Source organism: Mya arenaria, chromosome 6 (genome assembly GCF_026914265.1).
Source record: "Mya arenaria isolate MELC-2E11 chromosome 6, ASM2691426v1".
Classification (NCBI taxonomy): Eukaryota; Metazoa; Mollusca; class Bivalvia; order Myida; family Myidae; genus Mya; species Mya arenaria.
Window position 1 is genome coordinate 43,446,099 of NC_069127.1, and position 21,413 is coordinate 43,467,511.

Here is a 21,413-nt window from a genome sequence, read left to right on the forward strand (position 1 = left end):
TATAGTGTTGTTAACATAGAGATGTTTTATAACTCTATGAGGTATTTAGCGGATTTTAGACTCGGTTGGACATATATCGGCGTTTCAATTCTGAGGTCCTGATCTAATATTCTAAAATAACGATTTGAAGTAGAGTGGCTCTCGTATATGGTTGTGTGGTGGCTGTAAAAGTTTGCCCCGAACTTTATTCACGGCGTATCATCACCGCATGTCCGGATAGCGCAGTGGTTAGTGCACTCGCGTCTCATCTAGGCGATCTGGGTTCGATTTCCGGTCTGGGCGCATGTGGGTTTCGTTTGTGGTCACCAAGTCTGACAAGTCGGTTTCCTCCGGGTACTCTGGTTTCCCCCACAACACTAGACCACAACCTAGCGCAACACCGTGCCAACGGGAGTGATTAATATTAGATTAAGTTGCAATAGCTTGTTTCACAATCGTTGTAAGATTGAATAAGTTTAAAAAAAAAACTAAATTAAACTAAACTATTCACGGCGTATTTACCTCGGGATCAGTGTATATGTCTTAAATTAATGTGATTACCGTGCTATGGATACGTTGACAGTGTTGTGCCTACCAGGGTTGTCATGGCATATACCGTGTTATTGGACGTTGACAGGTGTGCGTCTACCACGGTTGCCATGGTATTTAATATTTATAGAATACTGTGCTTTGGTGCATTGGCAGAGTTGCGTCTTCCACGGTTTTCATGGCATATGTTCTAATAAAAACCTGTGCTAAGAAATTTTGACAGTGTTGTCTTCACCATGGCCCTCATGTCATATTTCTTAAAAAAATATCATGGTATGGGAAGTTGACAGAGTTGCCTCTACCATGACCGTCATGTCATATTTCTTAGTAGAATACCGTGGTATGGGACTCTCACAGAGTTGCCTCTACCATGGCCGTCATGTCATATTTCTTAGTAGAATACCGTGGTATGGGACTCTCACAGAGTTGCCTCTATCATGGCCGTCATGTCATATTTCTTAGTAGAATACCGTGGTATGGGACTCTCACAGAGTTGCCTCTACCATGGCCGTCATGTCATATTTCTTAGTAGAATACCGTGGTATGGGACTCTCACAGAGTTGCCTCTACCATGACCGTCATGTCATATTTCTTAGTAGAATACCGTGGTATGGGACTCTCACAGAGTTGCCTCTACCATGGCCGTCATAGCATATTTCTTAGTAGAATACCGTGGTATGGGACTCTGACAGAGTTGCCTCTACCATGACCGTCATGTCATATTTCTTAGTAGAATACCGTGGTATGGGACTCTCACAGAGTTGCCTCTACCATGGCCGTCATGTCATATTTCTTAGTAGAATACCGTGGTATGGGACTCTCACAGAGTTGCCTCTACCATGGCCGTCATGTCATATTTCTTAGTAGAATACCGTGGTATGGGACTCTCACAGAGTTGCCTCTACCATGGCCGTCATGCCATATTTCTTAGTAGAATACCGTGGTATGGGACTCTCACAGAGTTGCCTCTACCATGGCCGTCATGCCATATTTCTTAGTAGAATACCGTGGTATGGGACTCTCACAGAGTTGCCTCTACCATGGCCGTCATGCCATATTTCTTAGTAGAATACCGTGGTATGGGACTCTCACAGAGTTGCCTCTACCATGGCCGTCATGCCATATCTCTTAATAAGAATACCGTGGTATGGGACTCTCACAGAGTTGCCTCTACCATGGCCGTCATGCCATATCTCTTAATAGAATACCTTGGTATGGGACTCTCACAGAGTTGCCTCTACCATGGCCGTCATGCCATATCTCTTAATAGAATACCGTGGTATGGGACTCTCACAGAATTGCCTCTACCATGGCCGTCATGCCATATCTCTTAATAGAATACCGTGGTATGGGACTCTCACAGAATTGCCTCTACCATGACCGTCATGTCATATCTCTTAATAGAATACCGTGCCATGGGACTCTGAAAGTGTCATTAATGAACATTGATGGTGTATTGGGGGTTTCCGAAGGATCCCTCAAACACAGTAACATACGTGATCCTGTTTCAACCATTAACTTTTAGACTTAACGGGCACGCGACAGCATGTAATTTATCGTTTACTATCTACTTTTCGCGCAGTCAAATGTCCACGAATATTAGTCGATAAGTATTGCGCCAATGTCAACTTACCGACCTAAGAAGCCAGGCTAAGGTGTAATGCGAAAAACTTAACTTAAAGATTCTTTTTTATCGTTCGAAATCACGGGAGAGCGCAATTAAGGATCGAATTGCCCTAGGATCTTTTATCCGTGACAATTTACTTGAGCAGACTTTTCCGGCGGATTCGCGTGAAACGCATTGGGCGCTCTTGTGTTTCAAACTTAACGTAACATTTCAGGTTGTCTCAGGCCAGTTGAGTCAACAAGTCGATGACGTGAAACATTCCGTAGCAAACAACACCAAAGAATGAGTGGACATTATCTTTGACTTGTATAGGTGTCAACAACACAATGATTTAGGCCTTATGGTTATGTCAAATGTCATCTTCAAATACTCTGGCATTACTGTTAACCTTTCAAAATGGATGAAGTGGGCATATTTGAGCAAACACTCTCACCTTAAAAATATAACGATAAGCAACAAGGAGATTTTCGATGACATACTTCATGTGAATAAAACCGATCGTTACACTTACTTATATCACATACATATAGAGGCAACATTTCTTAAACATGAGATAAGTACACACGAAGTTTCTTTCTTTTCTGGTTAATTAAAAACGAATGTCAAACGCAAACAGAAACAGTGTATCACACATTACTTCAACTTTACAACTCTGTCCTTAATCACTGAACAAATTCACCGTACTATTGTGTGGTTACCCTCATATAAAACCCGAGTAATCATGAGGTATAAACCATAATGACAGCATGGATAAATCGAAATTATTGTCGTGAGCATCTGGATAGGTGATTGGTTTGGCAACAAATTGGTGATGTTCCGCAATTGTTTTGTTTTTTGCCATGACCACCGTGGGGGATCTCGTTTTCGGTTGATGATTGTCGAACGAGCTACGTGTTTGTTTCATTACTGCAAGGGAGTCCTTGACTTGAAAGATGTATTAGCTCTAATGGCACTGGCTAACAAAGCTCGGCCAAATAGGGCTAACCCAGCTGACGCGTTATGCATATGATCCAGGTGAATGCAACGCGTGTCCAGCATTCTTTCTCACCAAAACACGAACGGAAAAGTGGGTAGACTGGTTGAAAATCCTTTGAATGGAAGAACATGCACTATTATTCACGCACCGATCTTGCATTGGATCTTGTACAATATCACGCTTTTTTCCCCTTCAGTATGCAGTAACTCAGGCTTCCGATCTAGGACTGCTCATAGACATATTATGCACGACATTGTTAAAACGTGGTGCCGTACTATAGAAACGACATGTGCCCAACACTGCAAACTTCAAGTGTCTGCCATGATAGTCCATGTAGTCAGTGAATGGACTGCCATGATAGTCCATGTAGTCAGTGAATGGACTGCCATGATAGTCCATGTAGTCAGTGAATGGACTGCCATGATAGTCCATGTAGTCAGTGAATGGCTGTCTAGGACAGCTCTAGAACAGACTAAATTATTATGTAAGGTTTCCGGCCTCGATACATATAAATTGTTTCTCAATTGTCTGAATTGACTGGAACTATGTTTACATTGAAACTAATGGAACTCTACATTATTGGAACATGATGCAAATACGGCAGCGTTTTTGTTGTTAACGTTTCATCATATATCAAACTGCTTACCAATTGCTTAAAGAGAACATGCATATTCTATTAGTTACATTTATGGTTGTTATGATTATTATGCATGCTGGTATATTCTTGTGAATCTTGTCATATTCATTCCATAATTTATTTGTTTAATCATAACATTTAGAATGTGTACATATAGTCATATTATTATTCAGATTTGTTTCACATGACGTGACGCATATTAAGTTGTACATATATATACATGTATTGCATATCTCCTTTCAGGAGGAAATAAAGAAATTGAATTGAATTGAATTGAATTGTTTACCGTGCTAAATAAATATAAATTTAATAAATAATTTAACGTACCAATTTTGATATATTCGTTTCAATAACTTATATGAAACTGATTTTACGTGATGTTCCATGTTATTGATTACTATGTCGGTAATTTCATTGTATAATGTGTTGATTGTTATATATGCAGTATAATACAATAGATAGTTTAGTTGAAAATCGCAAAATTATAAAGTAATTGAGAAAAGTAGATGTTCTTTTCTACTAAATTCAGTTTTAAGTGAATTAGAGTAAACTCCTACATTTGTGTGCTATAAATAGACACAAAAGGCCGGGACCGGTTGACTCTATTCGAGGTGCCGATGCTTTATGTCATGTTAAAACAGTTGTATCTGATTGAAATTGGAATAAAGAGAAATAAAAAATCATATGTCATTATTATGATGATTTATTTTGGCAAAGGTTGCTTACTTTTGCTGAAAGTATAGACCACAAATAAATATGAATTCCTGGTGTATTTTACCTTTATATGACCTTACATTGAAAAGGTTAATACTGTATGTCATTGTGAAGTACCATATACCAAATGCTAAAGGTACATCTTATTCTTTTAGTTACAACGATAAACATTCAAAAGCTCAGAAAAACAACACTTTTGTCGAGGAAGTATGAACTCGCATTAAACCTTGCTGTCTAATAAACTATGAAAACATTTCCATGATAAGAAGATTGATAGAATAAAGTTATTAATGAGGTGATTTCATATTGGCCCAGTTGTTTGCTCGAGTTCAGCTGTATCTGTGCCAATACTGCTGACTGAGAGCAAGTAACTCGACCAATATGAAATCACCTTATTAATGAGTATTTTATTTAATATTAACTATTAATATGCTACGACATTGTGGTTACAAACTAATACCTTATCTTAAGTTATTATAGAAGCTTATATCCCTTTTTCATTCACAGCCGATTGTACTGTAAAGTCTAAGGAAGCATATTTGTTCGTGATTATTTCGTTAAATGTTTGCCAAAAGTTCAAAATTGTTTTAACCTTCGTCGTCCATTTTGACGGTTTTCAAAAACATAGTCGTCAGAAAGTCCACCAACAGGTTAAATACAACTGTAATATCAAACCATACAAAGTGGTTGAAGTATTTTATAGGCTGTTATTCCATATATGTTTTAAACAAGGCACATAATTTTCAGAACAGTCGATAAAACGGAAAACAAAATGACTGCCTTTAAAAATAATTTACATCATTCTCATATTATGGCGAGTTTCGACAGCCAATGAAAATGGTCCATACTTCTAATTCCGTATTTGGCGAGTTTAGTAGCTAGTCAAAACGGCAGAAACTCGTATTAGGCGACATTGGTAAATATTGGGCGAGTTTTGTCATCTATTGTCGTCTGTTGTCACGTATAAGTACTACGACTGTCCCTGTATCGCGTCAAATATGTAATAGTCGATTAATAAAAAGGAATGTCCAATTGTCATTGGCCTTCCCTTCTTCATACAAATGATATAATAGCATGTATATATTCTTTCGAAATTTGAAGGCTTTGGCTAAAATTGTTACTAATGATTCAAGAAAAATGAGTTTGTTGGCATGAAAGATCAATTATGTAAATACAAAAACTGTGATCTTATTTTTTGTGAACAATCTTATACAATGGCTTCCCAGTCATTTACGCAAAAATTCGCTCAATCTAAGATCAAAAATAAAAAAACGGTCCATTTGTGATAGTGCAGCTTTAAAGTTGCATCACAAATATTTAATTAATCATTGTAAACATTATCAAACATAACCTCACAGCACAACAATTACCAAGACTTCACTGCAAATAATACCTTTAAAATGCTTCCCACAACCTCTCAAATAAGTGATGCAAATTACACGATTAACTAACTACTCAAGTATACGTTTTCATGTGCTGAGTAGGTTCCAAGAAGTTCATAAAAAATGTGTAGATCACGAATGCATAATAAAACAAAACATGTGAACAATGTACGTCATTGAAATTTGCTTGATGGACATAACAGATTTACATCTCATTCCAGACACAGATTATGAAATAAACATGGAGGGTCATTATTTAGGCCGTTTTATGTAGGTCACAAACATAAACAACAGGTATTTGCCCAAGGAACCATCTACCGTATGATTTACCAAGACAGTCCAAAACTAAATCATGCTAATAAAACGTTAAACATTTCGCTAGTTACGAACAAATACTTACAATACACGATCACTCGAGCTGATGTTAAAGAAGTTGCCAATGTCGCACATGCTTCAGTAAGACGCTTAGAAAAATGGCGACGATTGTGAATGGATTGATCATAACCGGCACAATAATCTGTTCAATATTATGATCGATATATGTCATCAAAAAAAATTCACTTCGTACATTTGTTTCTCATTTAAATACTGTGTACATGTCCATTCACTTTTAAGGAATTTTAGAATTGTTTAGCATCAATTTAAATAATATATATGTAACTATTTCTTAACCGATTCACAACTGTAACAATATTCATAGTTTTTCGCCGTTTCTTCGCCAGTTCAAATATACACTCATATACATCATTTCAGATTTTTATTGAAATTTTAAAATGTCACGTGTATTCAGACATTTACAGAGCGTACTATTTTGACCGGTTTACAGTATAGCGATTTGTAGTAAGGATCTGATATGACTACTATGAACGTTGGGGTGTGTTCCAACTTTGCCAACCAATATTTTTTCCTATAGAAATTGTAGGTGGGGTTGGGGGATGTATTGTTTATGGTATCAATAGAGTTGATAAGTGATAATTGGTGAAAATGCTAGACTGGCCCCATTTTTCATTCAAAAAGTTTTAAAACAGTTTAGCCGTAATAGCATTTTGCTACCATATACAGTATCAGAATGCATAATAAATGTGTTTAAATCGCAATGTCACAATGAGTGTTCATTCTTTATTTTTAAATAAAAATTACTCAATACAACGGACAATTTACATAAGCATATTATTTTATTGGTATCAATATATAAGCACATAGCAGATATTGAATATTTTATTCATTAAACATTTTAATTTTTATTCTATTTTAAACATTCTGAAAAACATCACAAAATAATAAAACAACAGTATATACATATGTACATTTCAGTAAGGAACATATTTCCAAGGTATTATTACTAATATTTATACAGTTTTATACATAAAGCACATTCAATGTAATTTAACTTAGCGTGAGACAGCATCAACATAGGACATAGTGTCCATCTCACCTATACTCAGTTGGTCCTTAAGGCGGACGAGCCTTTCTTCAAGTTGGCGGTATACTCGCTTTCGTGGGCGCTGTTTACCACCATTAGCATGCTGAGATATTTTGGCCTCATTTGCTGCCTGTTCCTTTTTGATGATGTCTAGGAGGATGTAGATGTTGGGATGACAGTTCTTCATTTGATTGTTAATTTTGTGGTGCCACCCCTCCACATGGTTTGTCGTACTAGGGTCGCCGTTGTTGAAGTGGTTCCAGGCTTGCTGGTCTCCTTCTACCCACTGCTCCTTGAACTTTAGCACTTGCGCTGTTAACCAATGACTTACAGCTAAGCTGTTTGTCTTAGTGTTCATGTGTAAATTATCAGGAATGTATTTATCAATTTCATAGGGCTGATTAGTGTTGTTTGCATGGTTTTATGTTAATTAACATAACTAAACACAATGCCATGGAATTGTTTATTATAAACATTCCAAGTTTAAAGTGGATAATTGTTCAAGATTATTAATTTAAGTTGCTGATTAATTTAGATTGATTAATGATAAAGATCATTTGGTTTATTGTACGTTATAACTGTTACAATGAACACGTCAAAATCAACATTGTTTTTTGTTGAAACTAACATTTAAATTTTAATACTAAAACATTTTATATCTGATAAGGAAGGATTAGAAGTTAATTTCAACTACAAATAAATTTGGGTGCCAGTGTAATGGTGAAAATACAGGTAAGTTGGAGATGCGAGGACAAAATTGGTAGTTACTTTAATTGGAGGCAATTAACGGCAATTAACGGTTGGCAAAGTGGGAACAAACCAACGTTGGCCCTGAACAGCAGCCATGTTGGATTTTACGATTAACAAAACAAACATGAGTAGTCTAATACGCTCATCCAGAGCACAACGCACTCGGTGACCCCTTCTTTATTTAATGTAAATGGGCCATCTTGGAGGGAGTAGAAAATACGTCGCTTTTTAGGTGCGCTCTGGTGTAACAGGGATTTTCGGAACCGCTCCGGCGTAACGCTCTCGGATCCAACCGGTCGGGGCGGTATTCTTAGATTCTATAGCTTTTGTTTATAACCCTCAATGTTAAATCATGTCACATCTTGATTAAACCGGATGTGACGAGGCATTTCATAAAGCTACCCCACAATATAAACAAACGCTACAACGTTTAAGTATTTAAAATAAGATTTAAAAAAATATGAATTAGAAATCAGCAATTTATAAATATTGAAACGTGAAAGAAACGTGTAAGAGCATGTTTTATACGTTTAACTATGATAACATCAATAGACAGCTATACCCAAATGTTTAAATTATTTAACATATTTAACAGTGTATTGGTTAAGGTTCAGAACGTTTATCATTTGTAATAAACTCACTCTATATATGTACGGTGTCTGTGGTGTAAAGGTTACTTCACTCGCTTACCATGCCAGAGGTCATGGGTTCGATCATGGGAGCGAGTGGGGGTTAAAAAACTAAAAGTTAAAAATTGTGTAGGACATTAATGGTATGAAAATATTATGATTTACGACGTAACCGTACACACATCCGCATAAATTCCGATGAATACGTGTGCAAAGCGCTAATGCATGGTAATAACTGGTACAACCCATTACAGGGATAAACTACAATTTTTCTTTGTTTGTCTCACTCAAATTTCGCATACAAATCAAACTTATTTAGTCGCTGCCAGTTTGAATCATTGCAAAACAAACCTGGAATATTAAGTGTAGGTATAAGCTGTGAAGGCCTTTTACTCTCAAAATGTGCTGACCAAAAGCGCCATCCTTCACATTTTGTACTTATTTTTTTAACAATCAAGCACTCAACAACCATTCTTTGCAAAGGTGTATTATCTTTTCATGAAAGTCCACTCTAATCTGCTTGAAATAGATTTTTACAACCAGGGCAATTTGTAGGCATTAATGACATGGTACACTTGTTCAACACCCTTTACCGAACTATGTTTCATGACATTTCATTGGCGCCGCACTGAAATGCGCGCCTATTATGGAATGGGAATTTAATTTAGTTAGTGGTAGGAGCGGTTTTTAAGTTGATTGACAGTTGGGTGTTACTGTTATTTTATTATGATTAAAAAATGCAAATGGATGGCGATTGCAAGGGTGTTAAAAATGCTTAATTTATGGTTGAATAGATTGTCTTCAATTTATCTTCAAAACATTATATCGGAAGAACGACAAATAAGTTTAATAACTGTTCCCGATTCGTTTACGTTTTCCGATTGGTTACCTGTAATATCATGTGCCGGAAATGTAAACATTTGGAGGAGTTCCGAATGAAATGTAAAATGTGTGGACCGGTAATTATGTGAATGGGAATAATTATGTTTTAAGTGTTTTGTTATGTTTACTGCATTAATAAACCATGAGGTAAGCTGTTTTCTTTAATTTAATTGATATTGGAATTAAATGTTCACCTAACTTTATTTGTTAATGTGTTGAAGGTGACATTAGTAAAATTTTATTACGATTGCCCCCCGAGTTGTTTTATTTTTAGAACACTACACATATCCGGATGTTGCTGTTTTTAGAACCAGAAGGTATACCCGCTATTCATAGGTCAATAATGGAATTTCTACATCGTCGATTAATAGTTGGAAACTCGGTGAAGTTTTCTCATGAATATACGTTTAAAATAAGTAAATACTAAAAGTGCACACTGACAGTTGATTACGATACTGTACATCTAACAATTTGAGTCATTACAGTAAAACATGGATTATAAGGGAATAATACGCGTAAGAGAAGATTTTCTGTCGAAAAAACTAAGGTCAACAATCAGCATAAAACTGGGATATTCGTATCAAAGGGCTATTCATGTAAGTATCCTTGAGTAGTTGTGTACGTTTAAATGTTTGTTTTTTAATTTATCTTTGGAATTCTTAAATCATTTTTATTTGCTAAATGTTAAGACAGCGCTTTTAATATTTCTACATGTACTATAAATATACATGTTACATACTTTACATCTACTTATAATGCACCAGTCAATTGTAACCACGCCCCCCCCCCCCCCCAGGTCCGAGGAATAGCTGGGACTTTAACTTTCGGTCCAGCCAATCCCGGGTAAAATCCTCGTCCTGCGGGGACGAACTGATGGTCAAATCCTCGCCATATCCCCCGTACCCCAGGGAGCCTAGGTAAGGCATATTCCCTGCTATATTTTGCTAAAAGACAAAACCACCGCATTCACCCGGCACTGCGAGGCCACCTGAAAGGTAAAAACACAGCCCATTTCCCCGGCTATCCCCGGCATATCCCCAGACCTGGGGGCCGTGGTTACAATTGACTGGTGCATTATGTACATGTTACATATTTTTAAATGTACTTATGTACATCATTTATGTATATGATATGAGTATGTTATCTTTTATTTGATTGTTTTATCTTAGAAAAATATTAGACTTATATATACCCATTATTTGTTTACAAACTGCATATTTTCAAAATAAACCTGTATTAAAAGATGTATATGGTTTCGGGCTGGAAGCCACGACAGCTTGGACACAAGCGGCATTCATTTGCTTGGTGTAGGTCTTGTTGAACGCCATACTGTTGTGAATCATTATCAACCATATGCAAAACACATTTGTACCTACCAACCCTTACTCTCGGCTAAAACGGATATTAGTGCAGAATGTATAATTAATACATGTGCAATTGTATTTTACGGTTTTAGTTTCTGTTGGTTGATAATCAGAAGTCTAATTTCTTTCAGGCAGGAAAATGACTGAATATTACTATTATATGAAGAATTCCAGCCTGCATTAAATACTTTGTTGGATCATTGAGACAGATTTGACATCCATGTCCATTCACAAGGCAGTTACATCTGATAGAGATGATGTGAGTATTTCATATAAAACATATTTGAGTTGGTGTTTGTTGTTTTATAAAGTCACTGTATTCAATAATCCAGTGGTGGTGGTGATGATGATGGTGGTGGTGGTGATGATGAATTTTATTGATAAATTTAGTAATTTTCTTTTTATATTATATACATATATGTATCAGCTTATTGTTGTTGTTTTTAAATAGTGTTGAGAAATATTAAACTGTTTATATTTTATTTTGTATATGTATGGCAGTATTATTATCTATACAAATTAGTTAAAAAGTACTTTTTTTTTCTTTTACAGCACTAAACATTCTAGATGGGTAAAGAACCTGAAGGGGCATGAAAACCAAATCAGCATTGACTCAGCATTGAGTAATTATCATCTATGCACACACTACAAGTACAAACAAATGGGAACAAACCAAACTTCAAATGTTGAAGAGTGAAGAATTATTGTGAAAAATTCTAAATGTTAGAATACCATTGACTAAATAAAACAAATAGACATCGATTACCAACAGAGACTGTTTACATGTTATAATATTAAAAAGACATTCGTTGAGAACTTTCACTCTGACATTTTTGGAGGGGCATTACCGCCTACTTAGTGTTCTTGTTTCTTTACATATTTTAATTTAAAAGTACATTCATTGTTTTTAAATCTGAATTCTGAGTTAGTATCATAAGTAAAATTCATTTATTTGAATGATTACGTTTTATGAATAAGTCCAATTAAGCTTTATCATTTTTTACAAGAAAAAGGTTGATTTTTAAGCATTTTATTTGTTATAAAAATGTATAGTTACATGACATTATGTATATTTTCTTCAAAACTGAACGGTAAACTATCATAAATTGTCTTTTAAATTGTTCATTAGACATCATAGAAAATATTTAAAATGATTTCAGCAGGTTGTCTTATTATTAACTATTTTTTATGAATTTATAAAACTGCTATATATTTTCAAACATCGAAATACTGCTCTGTTCCGAAGACTCACAAGATCAATCAAAATGATTTTTTCCATGTGTATCAATAATATGTTCGGTTGAACTTAATTTTTCTGTTAACTGAAGTTTATTTTACCAGAAACTGTTGTGTTTATTTCATAATCTCTGATAATGCGAAAAAAAAATCAAATATAGACAAAATATTTTTAATTCACGGTAAAAATTCTTCAAAATTTGGATAAAAGTCCCATAGTGTACCATGATAATAACTATGTTGTCGGTAAAAGCTTTATAAAAGTGTGTATTACTTATACCTTAATTCAGTTTAAATAATTATGGCCTTTAAGGATTTGTGTTTTCATATAGATTTCCTGTTATATTGAGCTTTGTCGAAAAAAAATAATGTTGTTTTGTATTATGTACAATTACTACTTCTATTTCCTAACTTTTGTCTCATTTGTCAAATTGAATTGTTACATATTTAAGTAAAAAAACACACACTATTTTTAAAAATGCACTCTTACTCCCAAATAAGACTTATCACAATTAATATTATTGTTTTGATTTGTTTTTAAATGGGTTGATAGATGTCAACCACAATGTTTCTAATGAAGGATCTTGAGTTCAATTTGCTAATAAGAATGAACATAAAACATGGTATTTCTGCCTTGTGATAGATACTATAGTGGACAACAGTAAATATTTTAGCAATCACCAATCATTTAATATTTGTCATGCTTTCTGCTATTATAAACAAGCTTGTTATCAGTAAACAATATTTCAGTAAATGCATTATTTAGTAAGTAGTTATTGTTTTATCATTCAATTTGATGTGTGTTATAAATAAAATTATATGTATTGATTTCAAATAAGAGTTTCACTTTAAAGATGCTCATTTAAATATAATGAACAGACACACAAAAACTAGACGCATTTGATACTAATTATTTGAATGATTATTGTTTAGGTGACCTCTGATTTGTTTTGGAGATATTCATAAATGGGTGTTATTCTATACATTTAAGGAATTTTATAATTGCTTTTCTGGTATATATTACAATGTAATTTAATGCAAATGAAAACACAATTTAAACTACACACATTTGATACTAATGATATAAATGATTATTAATTGTTTACATGCACACTGATTTGTTATGAAGATATTCATAAAGGGGTGTTCTTCATGTTATTAAACATTTTGGACTTGATTTAGTATTGCTTTTCTGGTATATATTCATTTAATGCACAAAGAAATTATTTAGAAATAATAAGTGTTCAGTATCACTTTCACACATTGTTTACTATTAGTTTTTTGCATATTTGGCCTGTTTATGCTTATATGTGCATTGTTGTATTTCAAAACCTTTGTGAAAAATAGGAACAGTATTATTTCTTTCATACATAGTCTGATACATATTCAGTTTTAATGCGTTATTTTTATCATATTTGAAAAATTTGCCATTGTCCAATAAGACACATGCTGTTTTTGTGTTAATATCAACTAAAAACATCCATTTTTAACTCATCTTTACTATGTAAATGAAGAAGTTAACATTATAACTCCATTGACCAGATTTTTATGCAATTTTACATTACATTTTAGTATTATTAAACAGCTAAAAACAAGGCATGTAATGTTATAAATGCATTTCATCTAGTAAACAATGTTCACTTTTTATATAACAGTTCAATAATTATGTTCTATTTATGTTTGCGACTTTCAGACGAAATGATAATGTTTATTAAAGTAACATTCCTTGTTTTTCAACATATAACAAATGCATAAACTATTAAACGGCGCCCTTTGATGCTTTGCATCAATGGTCTTTCTTGTTATCTCATGACTGTTCATTTTTTTTCCAGAACGCTCAGATCTGATGTATAGGAGGGATTTACAACTACGTTATTCCTTTCTGTTATGTGTACCACGTGGTACACAATTTCCAAGAAGGTAGTACAAAGAAATGTAAACAATGGCTACTTCTGATAAGGTTTTTGCAGTAACATTCACTGGAAATAATCTTCCTGGTGCAAAGTTTCTCTCAAAATTCAGTTGTTGCGATAAGTAATGGACACAGTGCTGCTGAGGTTTAACTCCATCTGGGAAAAGACCATAACTAATTAACAGGTAAGCAAATTATGCAATCCATGTATATATGTTTACATTTAAGAAAACGTATAACATTGTGGTGATATGGTATGCTGTAGGTTTAACATATAAGATTTAGTCTAACAGCTGCATTGGAATTTTTTAATATATTGTAATAATGTTTCTAGCCAAGAATTGAGATAAAATCCATATGAAATGGATACGTATATATCAGTTGGTCAGAAACAGGTACACTTTCTCTGTCTTACCATACAGCTGATCTTGTCTTGTGTGTCCTAATGTGTATTTGTGAATAGATGACATCTAACCAGATACAAAATGTATATAATAGGTTTCAATGTTTTATGATTAAGAAATTAATTGCATTTATTTTTTTCAGATGCAGTGCCTGTATTAAAGCTAGGGACGACAAGGTCATCATAATGCAAATTGATGACGGATTATGCCAGTTGAACTTTAAATGAATCAATGAAAAACAGTCCACAATGTCATGATTTATACAGAAAAGTGTGTAACATAGCTGGTACACACATAGTACAAATAAATATATATATATATACATTGATATGTTGTCAATACAGATATTAAAATATAATACTAAATACATTCTTGTGTTTTGTTATAGTGTATGTATTTAATTTCAATATGTCTCTGCATGCCATTATAGCACCAGAACTGGAATGCCCATAATGCATTTCAAAGTTGCTTTATTTGTGTACAAGAATATAAATTCCTTCACCGTAAAATGTAAACTCTGTGTAAGGTATAAATGACTAAATTGATGAATGGTGGTGCCAGTGTAAGATTTAAATAGATAAACATCATTCAGAAGCTGCTCAAAAGACCTATATCATCTTTGTTTTACAGTATTTTTCCAGTATCTCTTTTTTGGACTCTCTTGAGTGGGATCGGGTTCACAGCTGGTCGCTGCATTTAAATTTAATTTAATTTGGATTAATGAAACACATGAGTAAGAATGTTCACACGTTATAGTCTTCCTTATTTATATAAGTCATCATGTATATGCATACACACATATGGCACATTTCCTGCAAGACTTGATCAATCTGAATGTTGTGTGTTTCTGTAGTAAGGTACGTTGAAACTTCAGTGTATTCTTTGGTACAGATGTAGCTCTTAGTGTTTAAGGCCTATCTGTTTTGGGAATATTTATCAACCTGTCACAAAATCTTCAATTTATTGTAATCACCTCCAATAATTCTAGTAAAATTGTTTTTTATTTAATACCACAATAATATGTAGTATCAATACTAATTCAGTTATAATGTTTCAATGATTTTAAGCAAAAAAACGAAAATATATTTATTTTGAAAAAATATTTACCTGGCTATATTACATTTAGTTTTCAAATTTCTGATGTATGAGTATATGTTGCAAGCTTAGGGTCTGGATGATCATCAGAAGGTGTTTTTCCTCTAACAAAATGTTTACTGCATTTGTTTGTGCACTTTTTAATTTAGCAACTGTGAAATCCTCTTGACCACGCGCACATATTAACCCTTTACACTTAATTTTCATTTGATTTAGGTTAAGGGAAAGGTATGAAAAAATATTTATTTTGTGTTATAACAGAGTGTTGTTTTTAAGAGACAAAGGCTCCAAGTCCATACCCAATCCAGTGCAAATCTATGTTAAACAGAGACCAGGTCGTACAAAGTTTGTACTACCTGTTACAGTTGCTATGGACTGTGCTTATCAGTAAATCTATAATTAGCATATTGGCTGATTAGAAATCCCTCCTATAGTACGATTGACCACATCCTGTTAGCAAATTTCGCCTTGGCGTGGAAAAGCATTTTAGCCAATAATTTGCGGAAATCATTTATCAATGAAATACTAAAAATGGCACAATATTCTCAAAAGTTCAAAGGTAAATGCCAAAACAAAAACAAAACAGAATGTCGATGGAGTTTAAGAATTATTGAAACATATTCATTAGATAATCTTGATTTCTTTCTTTTCAGATGTTATGTTCTGAATCCTCTTATCACTGATCATCTTTCATCATACGATGCCAAGAATTTCTACTATATACCTGGAAACCGGGAAATCTATTGATGAGATAAAATTGAAACCGCGCAGTTAACATAGTAGCTGGCAAGTGGGTCATTGAACATGAAACGTTATCATCGAAATGTAGTTGAAATGAATCTCGTGCAATCGTTGGAAAGGCTCATCTATATTCCAGACAAAAACAATATTTTGAACTGACGTCCTGGAACCCATGGCTTGCTATCTGATTATTCATCATCATACTGACAAAAGTTATTTACATATCGCTTCCGCCTGTCTCTGAGTCTGGTTGATTTACTAATTGGATGTGTTTGTAGAAATATTGATAATTATTGTTAACACTCATATATAAAGGAAGAGCGAATTTAAAGCACGCACGATGGATATTTTTAATTGCTACGTAGCTTTACTGTTTGTATGTTACGCTATAAGGCGGTGTGACTCTGCTGGTTTTTCTTCACAAAAGGTACTATGCGCTACACCAATTGGAAAGTTTATTGGAGTTTCACATTTGGCATCATTTAATAACAAAACAAAGATCGCCATGCGATTTCTACAAATTCCATACGCAAAGCCTCCCATCGGTGATTTGCGATTGAGAAGACCAGTGCCTTTTGAATTCAAAGCCGATCAAACCTATGACGCGACGGAGTATGGTCCGCATTGTATCCAGTCTATTTTTGGGGATGACTTTTATACAAACGAACGTAAGCAGAGTGAGGATTGTTTGCATTTAAATTTGTATGTGCCTGGAAATAAGGTTGATTCACGAAACAGATTTGCAGTTATGCTGTACATACATGGTGGAAGTTTTGCCGTTGGAGGTGGAGAGATATATGCAGGTGACACGCTAAGTGCCTTTAATGATGTTATAGTAGTGACAATTAATTACAGACTAGACGTATTTGGATTTCTCAGCTCTGGTGCTAAAAATGATGGAAACTACGGCCTCTGGGATATGCATATGTCAATCCAGTGGGTTCACGACAACATCGGCTTCTTTGGTGGGGACAATCTTAGGGTGACCTTGTTCGGTAATTCAGCTGGTGGAGCTGCAGTACTGTTCCAGGCCCTTTATCCGCCTAATAGGGGCCTCATTCAACGAGTTATTGCTCAAAGTGGGTCATGCTTTTCAGGTTGGGCTGTTCAAAGACACCCTAGAAACCTGTTTGAGCGTTTACTAGAACAAATGCCATGTTCTAGCCAGAACGGTCTAGAGTGTCTTAGAACATTGGATGCCGTGACGCTGCAGAGAATAAACATCCACAGATGGTTTGTACCTTCAGTGGACAATGATTTCGTTCCAATTAACCCTGCATATCTACCATTGCGAACAACAGAAAGAAGTATTGAAGCCCTCGATTTTTTTTCTGAAATAGATTTTATGACCGGGATAATGAGCAAGGATGGATCGCTATCACTTATACATCGAACCAATGACATTTCTGAACGGGTAACTATGCATGAGTTTGAAAAATACATAAACGGAGTTGTCTCTTGGGAGTATAGTAAGACGCTGTCTAAGGACCGATTGAGTGAAATAGTGTCGCACTATGCGCGTACCGGAGTTTTAACTAGAGACACAGAAGTGGATTTTAGGACCGATTTGACATTCTTACTAGGGGCCAAATTTGCACTTGAAACTCACAGTTCTCGGAAATTGCCAAGTTCGCAAGGACATACATTCTTTTATGTGTTCAATCAAACACCTTCGTTTGCACCCAAATTACACTTTTTAAATGGAGTTAGCCATGTTTTCGAACTTCCGTACGTTTTTGGATTTCCTAAGGAAATGGAACACAAGTTTATCAGGGATTACAAATCAACTAGTTTTTCAAACGTTTCGGGGAAAGACATTGAATTGTCTGAACAAATTATGAACATATGGAGTAATTTTGCGAAATTTGGGTAAGTAACTTGTAACGTTTCATCTTGCAATTTCAGCACAGCATAATTTTATCTTGATGTGTAAGATGTAAATGAAATTATGATTTGTATTTTTTCGATCTTAAGTCTATGCTCTTTCAGCATAGCTCAGATTAATTGTAAAACAATATTAAACAACATTGTGTGTACGAGTTTTGTTTATGTGAGAATTGTTTGCGTTTCGTGGTTTTGTTTTTAAACTATATGTACTATAAAAAAAACTGCTTTTTGGGTTATTTATCCAGCCTGGAGTTTTAAAATGAATTAGATTGTCAGTGTTTAAAAAAAATCACTACTAGGAAGAAAACCACACCATGCATATCGTAAACCAACTCATATATACCGTTAATCACATATTACATGTATCGTGTTTTGTATATTAACTGAAACACAACATATCAAACTGCGCTCTCTTTATTATTCACTGTGCATGAGAAATTTACTTTGCTTTTAACGGTTGTATTAATTTAAACACTTCTTTTCAGAAACCCAAATATTCGTGACGGTAACACCGGCGTAGACGTTCCCTTTTGGCCACCGTTTACGACATTGGATGGATATTATCTTGAACTTAAAGCAGGGATGACTAACGCATCAGCAGGTCAACATTATGAAAAAGAACGAACGAAGGTTCTAGAAGATATGTATTATGACTTACAAATATCCGGTAGTGGTATTCTCGCATCAGCGACAAGTATCAACACCCACAGTGCAATTGTGTTATTGTATATATTCTGGTTATTTACACAGATAATTATATGACAGGGAAAATGGTGCGATTAAATAGTCGGGGCGTCTTTTACGTGTTAGCATATCTTAGTTTTAGATTGTAAATTTTTACACGCTCAAAATGTTACGTAATGGTGTCTTTATGGCAGTAATGTAATTGTGAATGTTAATGACAGTCCTTGGTAAATGCATATACGATAAATGTATGATTATTAACTACACTTTACTAGGTATTGAAATATACTTGCTAAGATTTACATATATTTCTTATAGCAGCGTTGAAGAAATTGTTTAAAGATTGTTTACATTTGCAATCGATTGATTTCCTTAAGACTGTTAACACCATATGTTTAATAAAGGGATTGTTTTGTTGTATCAAATAGCTTAATGGCAGGATAAATATTTCAAGTGAAAGTTCACTCCAACATGTAAAAGTTCAATCCGACTAGTGACTGTACCGAAATACCACTAATGTTCCATCCCTGTCACAATACCTCCCATGTCTCATCCCTGCAAAATGCAACCAATGTCCAATCTATGTCAACTACAACCAATGACTAACCTATTAAAAAGTACAACCAATGTCCAATCCATGTTTATTACCACCAATGTAACATCCCTATAAAATACAACCATTAGTCTTTTCATTAATAATCAATGTCCGATCCATTTAAAATACAACCAATGTCAAATCCCTTTAAAATATAACCAATGTCCCATCCCTGTAAAATACTACCAATGTCCCATCCCTGTAAAATACAACCAATGTCCCAACCCTGTAAATATAACCAATGTCCAATCGCTAAAATACAACCAATGTACAATCACTGAAATTCAACCAATGTCTCATTTCTATAAAATACAACCAATGTCCAATCGCTGAAATACAACCAATGTTCAATCACTGAAATACAACCCATGTCTCATTTCTATAAAATACAACCAATGTCCAATCACAGAAATACAACCAATGTCCCAACCCTGTAAATATAACCAATGTCCAATCGCTGAAATACAACCAATGTCCAATCACAGAAATACAACCCATGTCTCATTTCTATAAAATACAACCAATGTCCAATCACAGAAATACAACCAATGTCCCAACCCTGTAAATATAACCAATGTCCAATCGCTGAAATACAACCAATGTCCAATCACAGAAATACAACCAATGTCTCATTTCTATAAAATACAACCAATGTCCAATCGCTGAAATACAACCAATGTCCAATCACTGAAATTCAACCAATGTCTCATTTCTATAAAATACAACCAATGTCCAATCACAGAAATACAACCAATGTCCCAACCCTGTAAATATAACCAATGTCCAATCGCTGAAATACAACCAATGTCCAATCACAGAAATACAACCCATGTCTCATCTCTATAAAACACAACAAATGTCCAATCATTCGATAACAACCAATGTCCAGCCCATATAGAATACAACTAATGTCAAATCATTCGATAACAACCAATGTCCAGGCCATATGAAATACAACCAATGTCCAATCACTAAAAAACAACCAATATCTCATCTCTATAAAATACAACCAATGTCCAATCGCTGAAATACAACCAATGTCTCATCTCTATAAAATACAACCAATGTCTCATCTCTATAAAATACAACCAATGTCCAATCGCTGAAATACAACCAATGTCTCATCTCTATAAAATACAACCAATGTCTCATCTCTATAAAATACAACCAATGTCTCATCTCTATAAAATACAACCAATGTCTCATCTCTATAAAATACAACCAATGTCTCATCTCTATAAAATACAACCAATGTCTCATCTCTATAAAATACAACCAATGTCCAATCGCTGAAATACAACTAATGTCTCATCTCTATAAAATACAACCAATGTCTCATCTCTATAAAATACAACCAATGTCTCATCTCTATAAAATACAACCAATGTCCAATCGCTGAAATACAACCAATGTCTCATCTCTATAAAATACAACCAATGTCCAATCGCTGAAATACAACCAATGTCTCATCTCTATAAAATACAACCAATGTCTCATCTCTATAAAATACAACCAATGTCTCATCTCTATAAAATACAACCAATGTCTCATCTCTATAAAATACAACCAATGTCTAATCACTGAAATACAACCAATGTCTCATCTCTATAAAATACAACCAATGTCTCATCTCTATAAAATACAACCAATGTCTCATCTCTATAAAATACAACCAATGTCCAATCGCTGAAATACAACCAATGTCTCATCTCTATAAAATACAACCAATGTCCAATCGCTGAAATACAACCAATGTCTCATCTCTATAAAATACAACCAATGTCTCATCTCTATAAAATACAACCAATGTCTAATCACTGAAATACAACCAATGTCTCATCTCTATAAAATACAACCAATGTCTCATCTCTATAAAATACAACCAATGTCTCATCTCTATAAAATACAACCAATGTCTCATCTCTATAAAATACAACCAATGTCTCA

General features: G+C 34.4%; 2 protein-coding genes across 2 annotated transcripts; one reads left to right on the forward strand and one right to left on the reverse strand.

Annotated features, from left to right (window-relative positions):
• Window positions 1-7,255: 7,255 nt before the first annotated feature.
• Window positions 7,256-8,133, reverse strand: LOC128237826 (uncharacterized). The gene is made up of 2 exons (XM_052953409.1): window positions 8,112-8,133; window positions 7,256-7,599 (listed from the first exon to the last, which is right to left on the reverse strand). The coding sequence occupies exons 1-2, from the start codon at window positions 8,131-8,133 to the stop codon at window positions 7,256-7,258; spliced, it is 366 nt and encodes a 121-aa protein (XP_052809369.1).
• An 8,501-nt stretch (window positions 8,134-16,634) lies between these two features.
• Window positions 16,635-19,242, forward strand: LOC128239421 (bile salt-activated lipase-like). Its single transcript, XM_052956042.1, has 2 exons — window positions 16,635-18,169; window positions 18,673-19,242. The coding sequence occupies exons 1-2, from the start codon at window positions 16,641-16,643 to the stop codon at window positions 18,947-18,949; spliced, it is 1,806 nt and encodes a 601-aa protein (XP_052812002.1). The 5' UTR covers window positions 16,635-16,640; the 3' UTR covers window positions 18,950-19,242.
• Window positions 19,243-21,413: the final 2,171 nt, after the last annotated feature.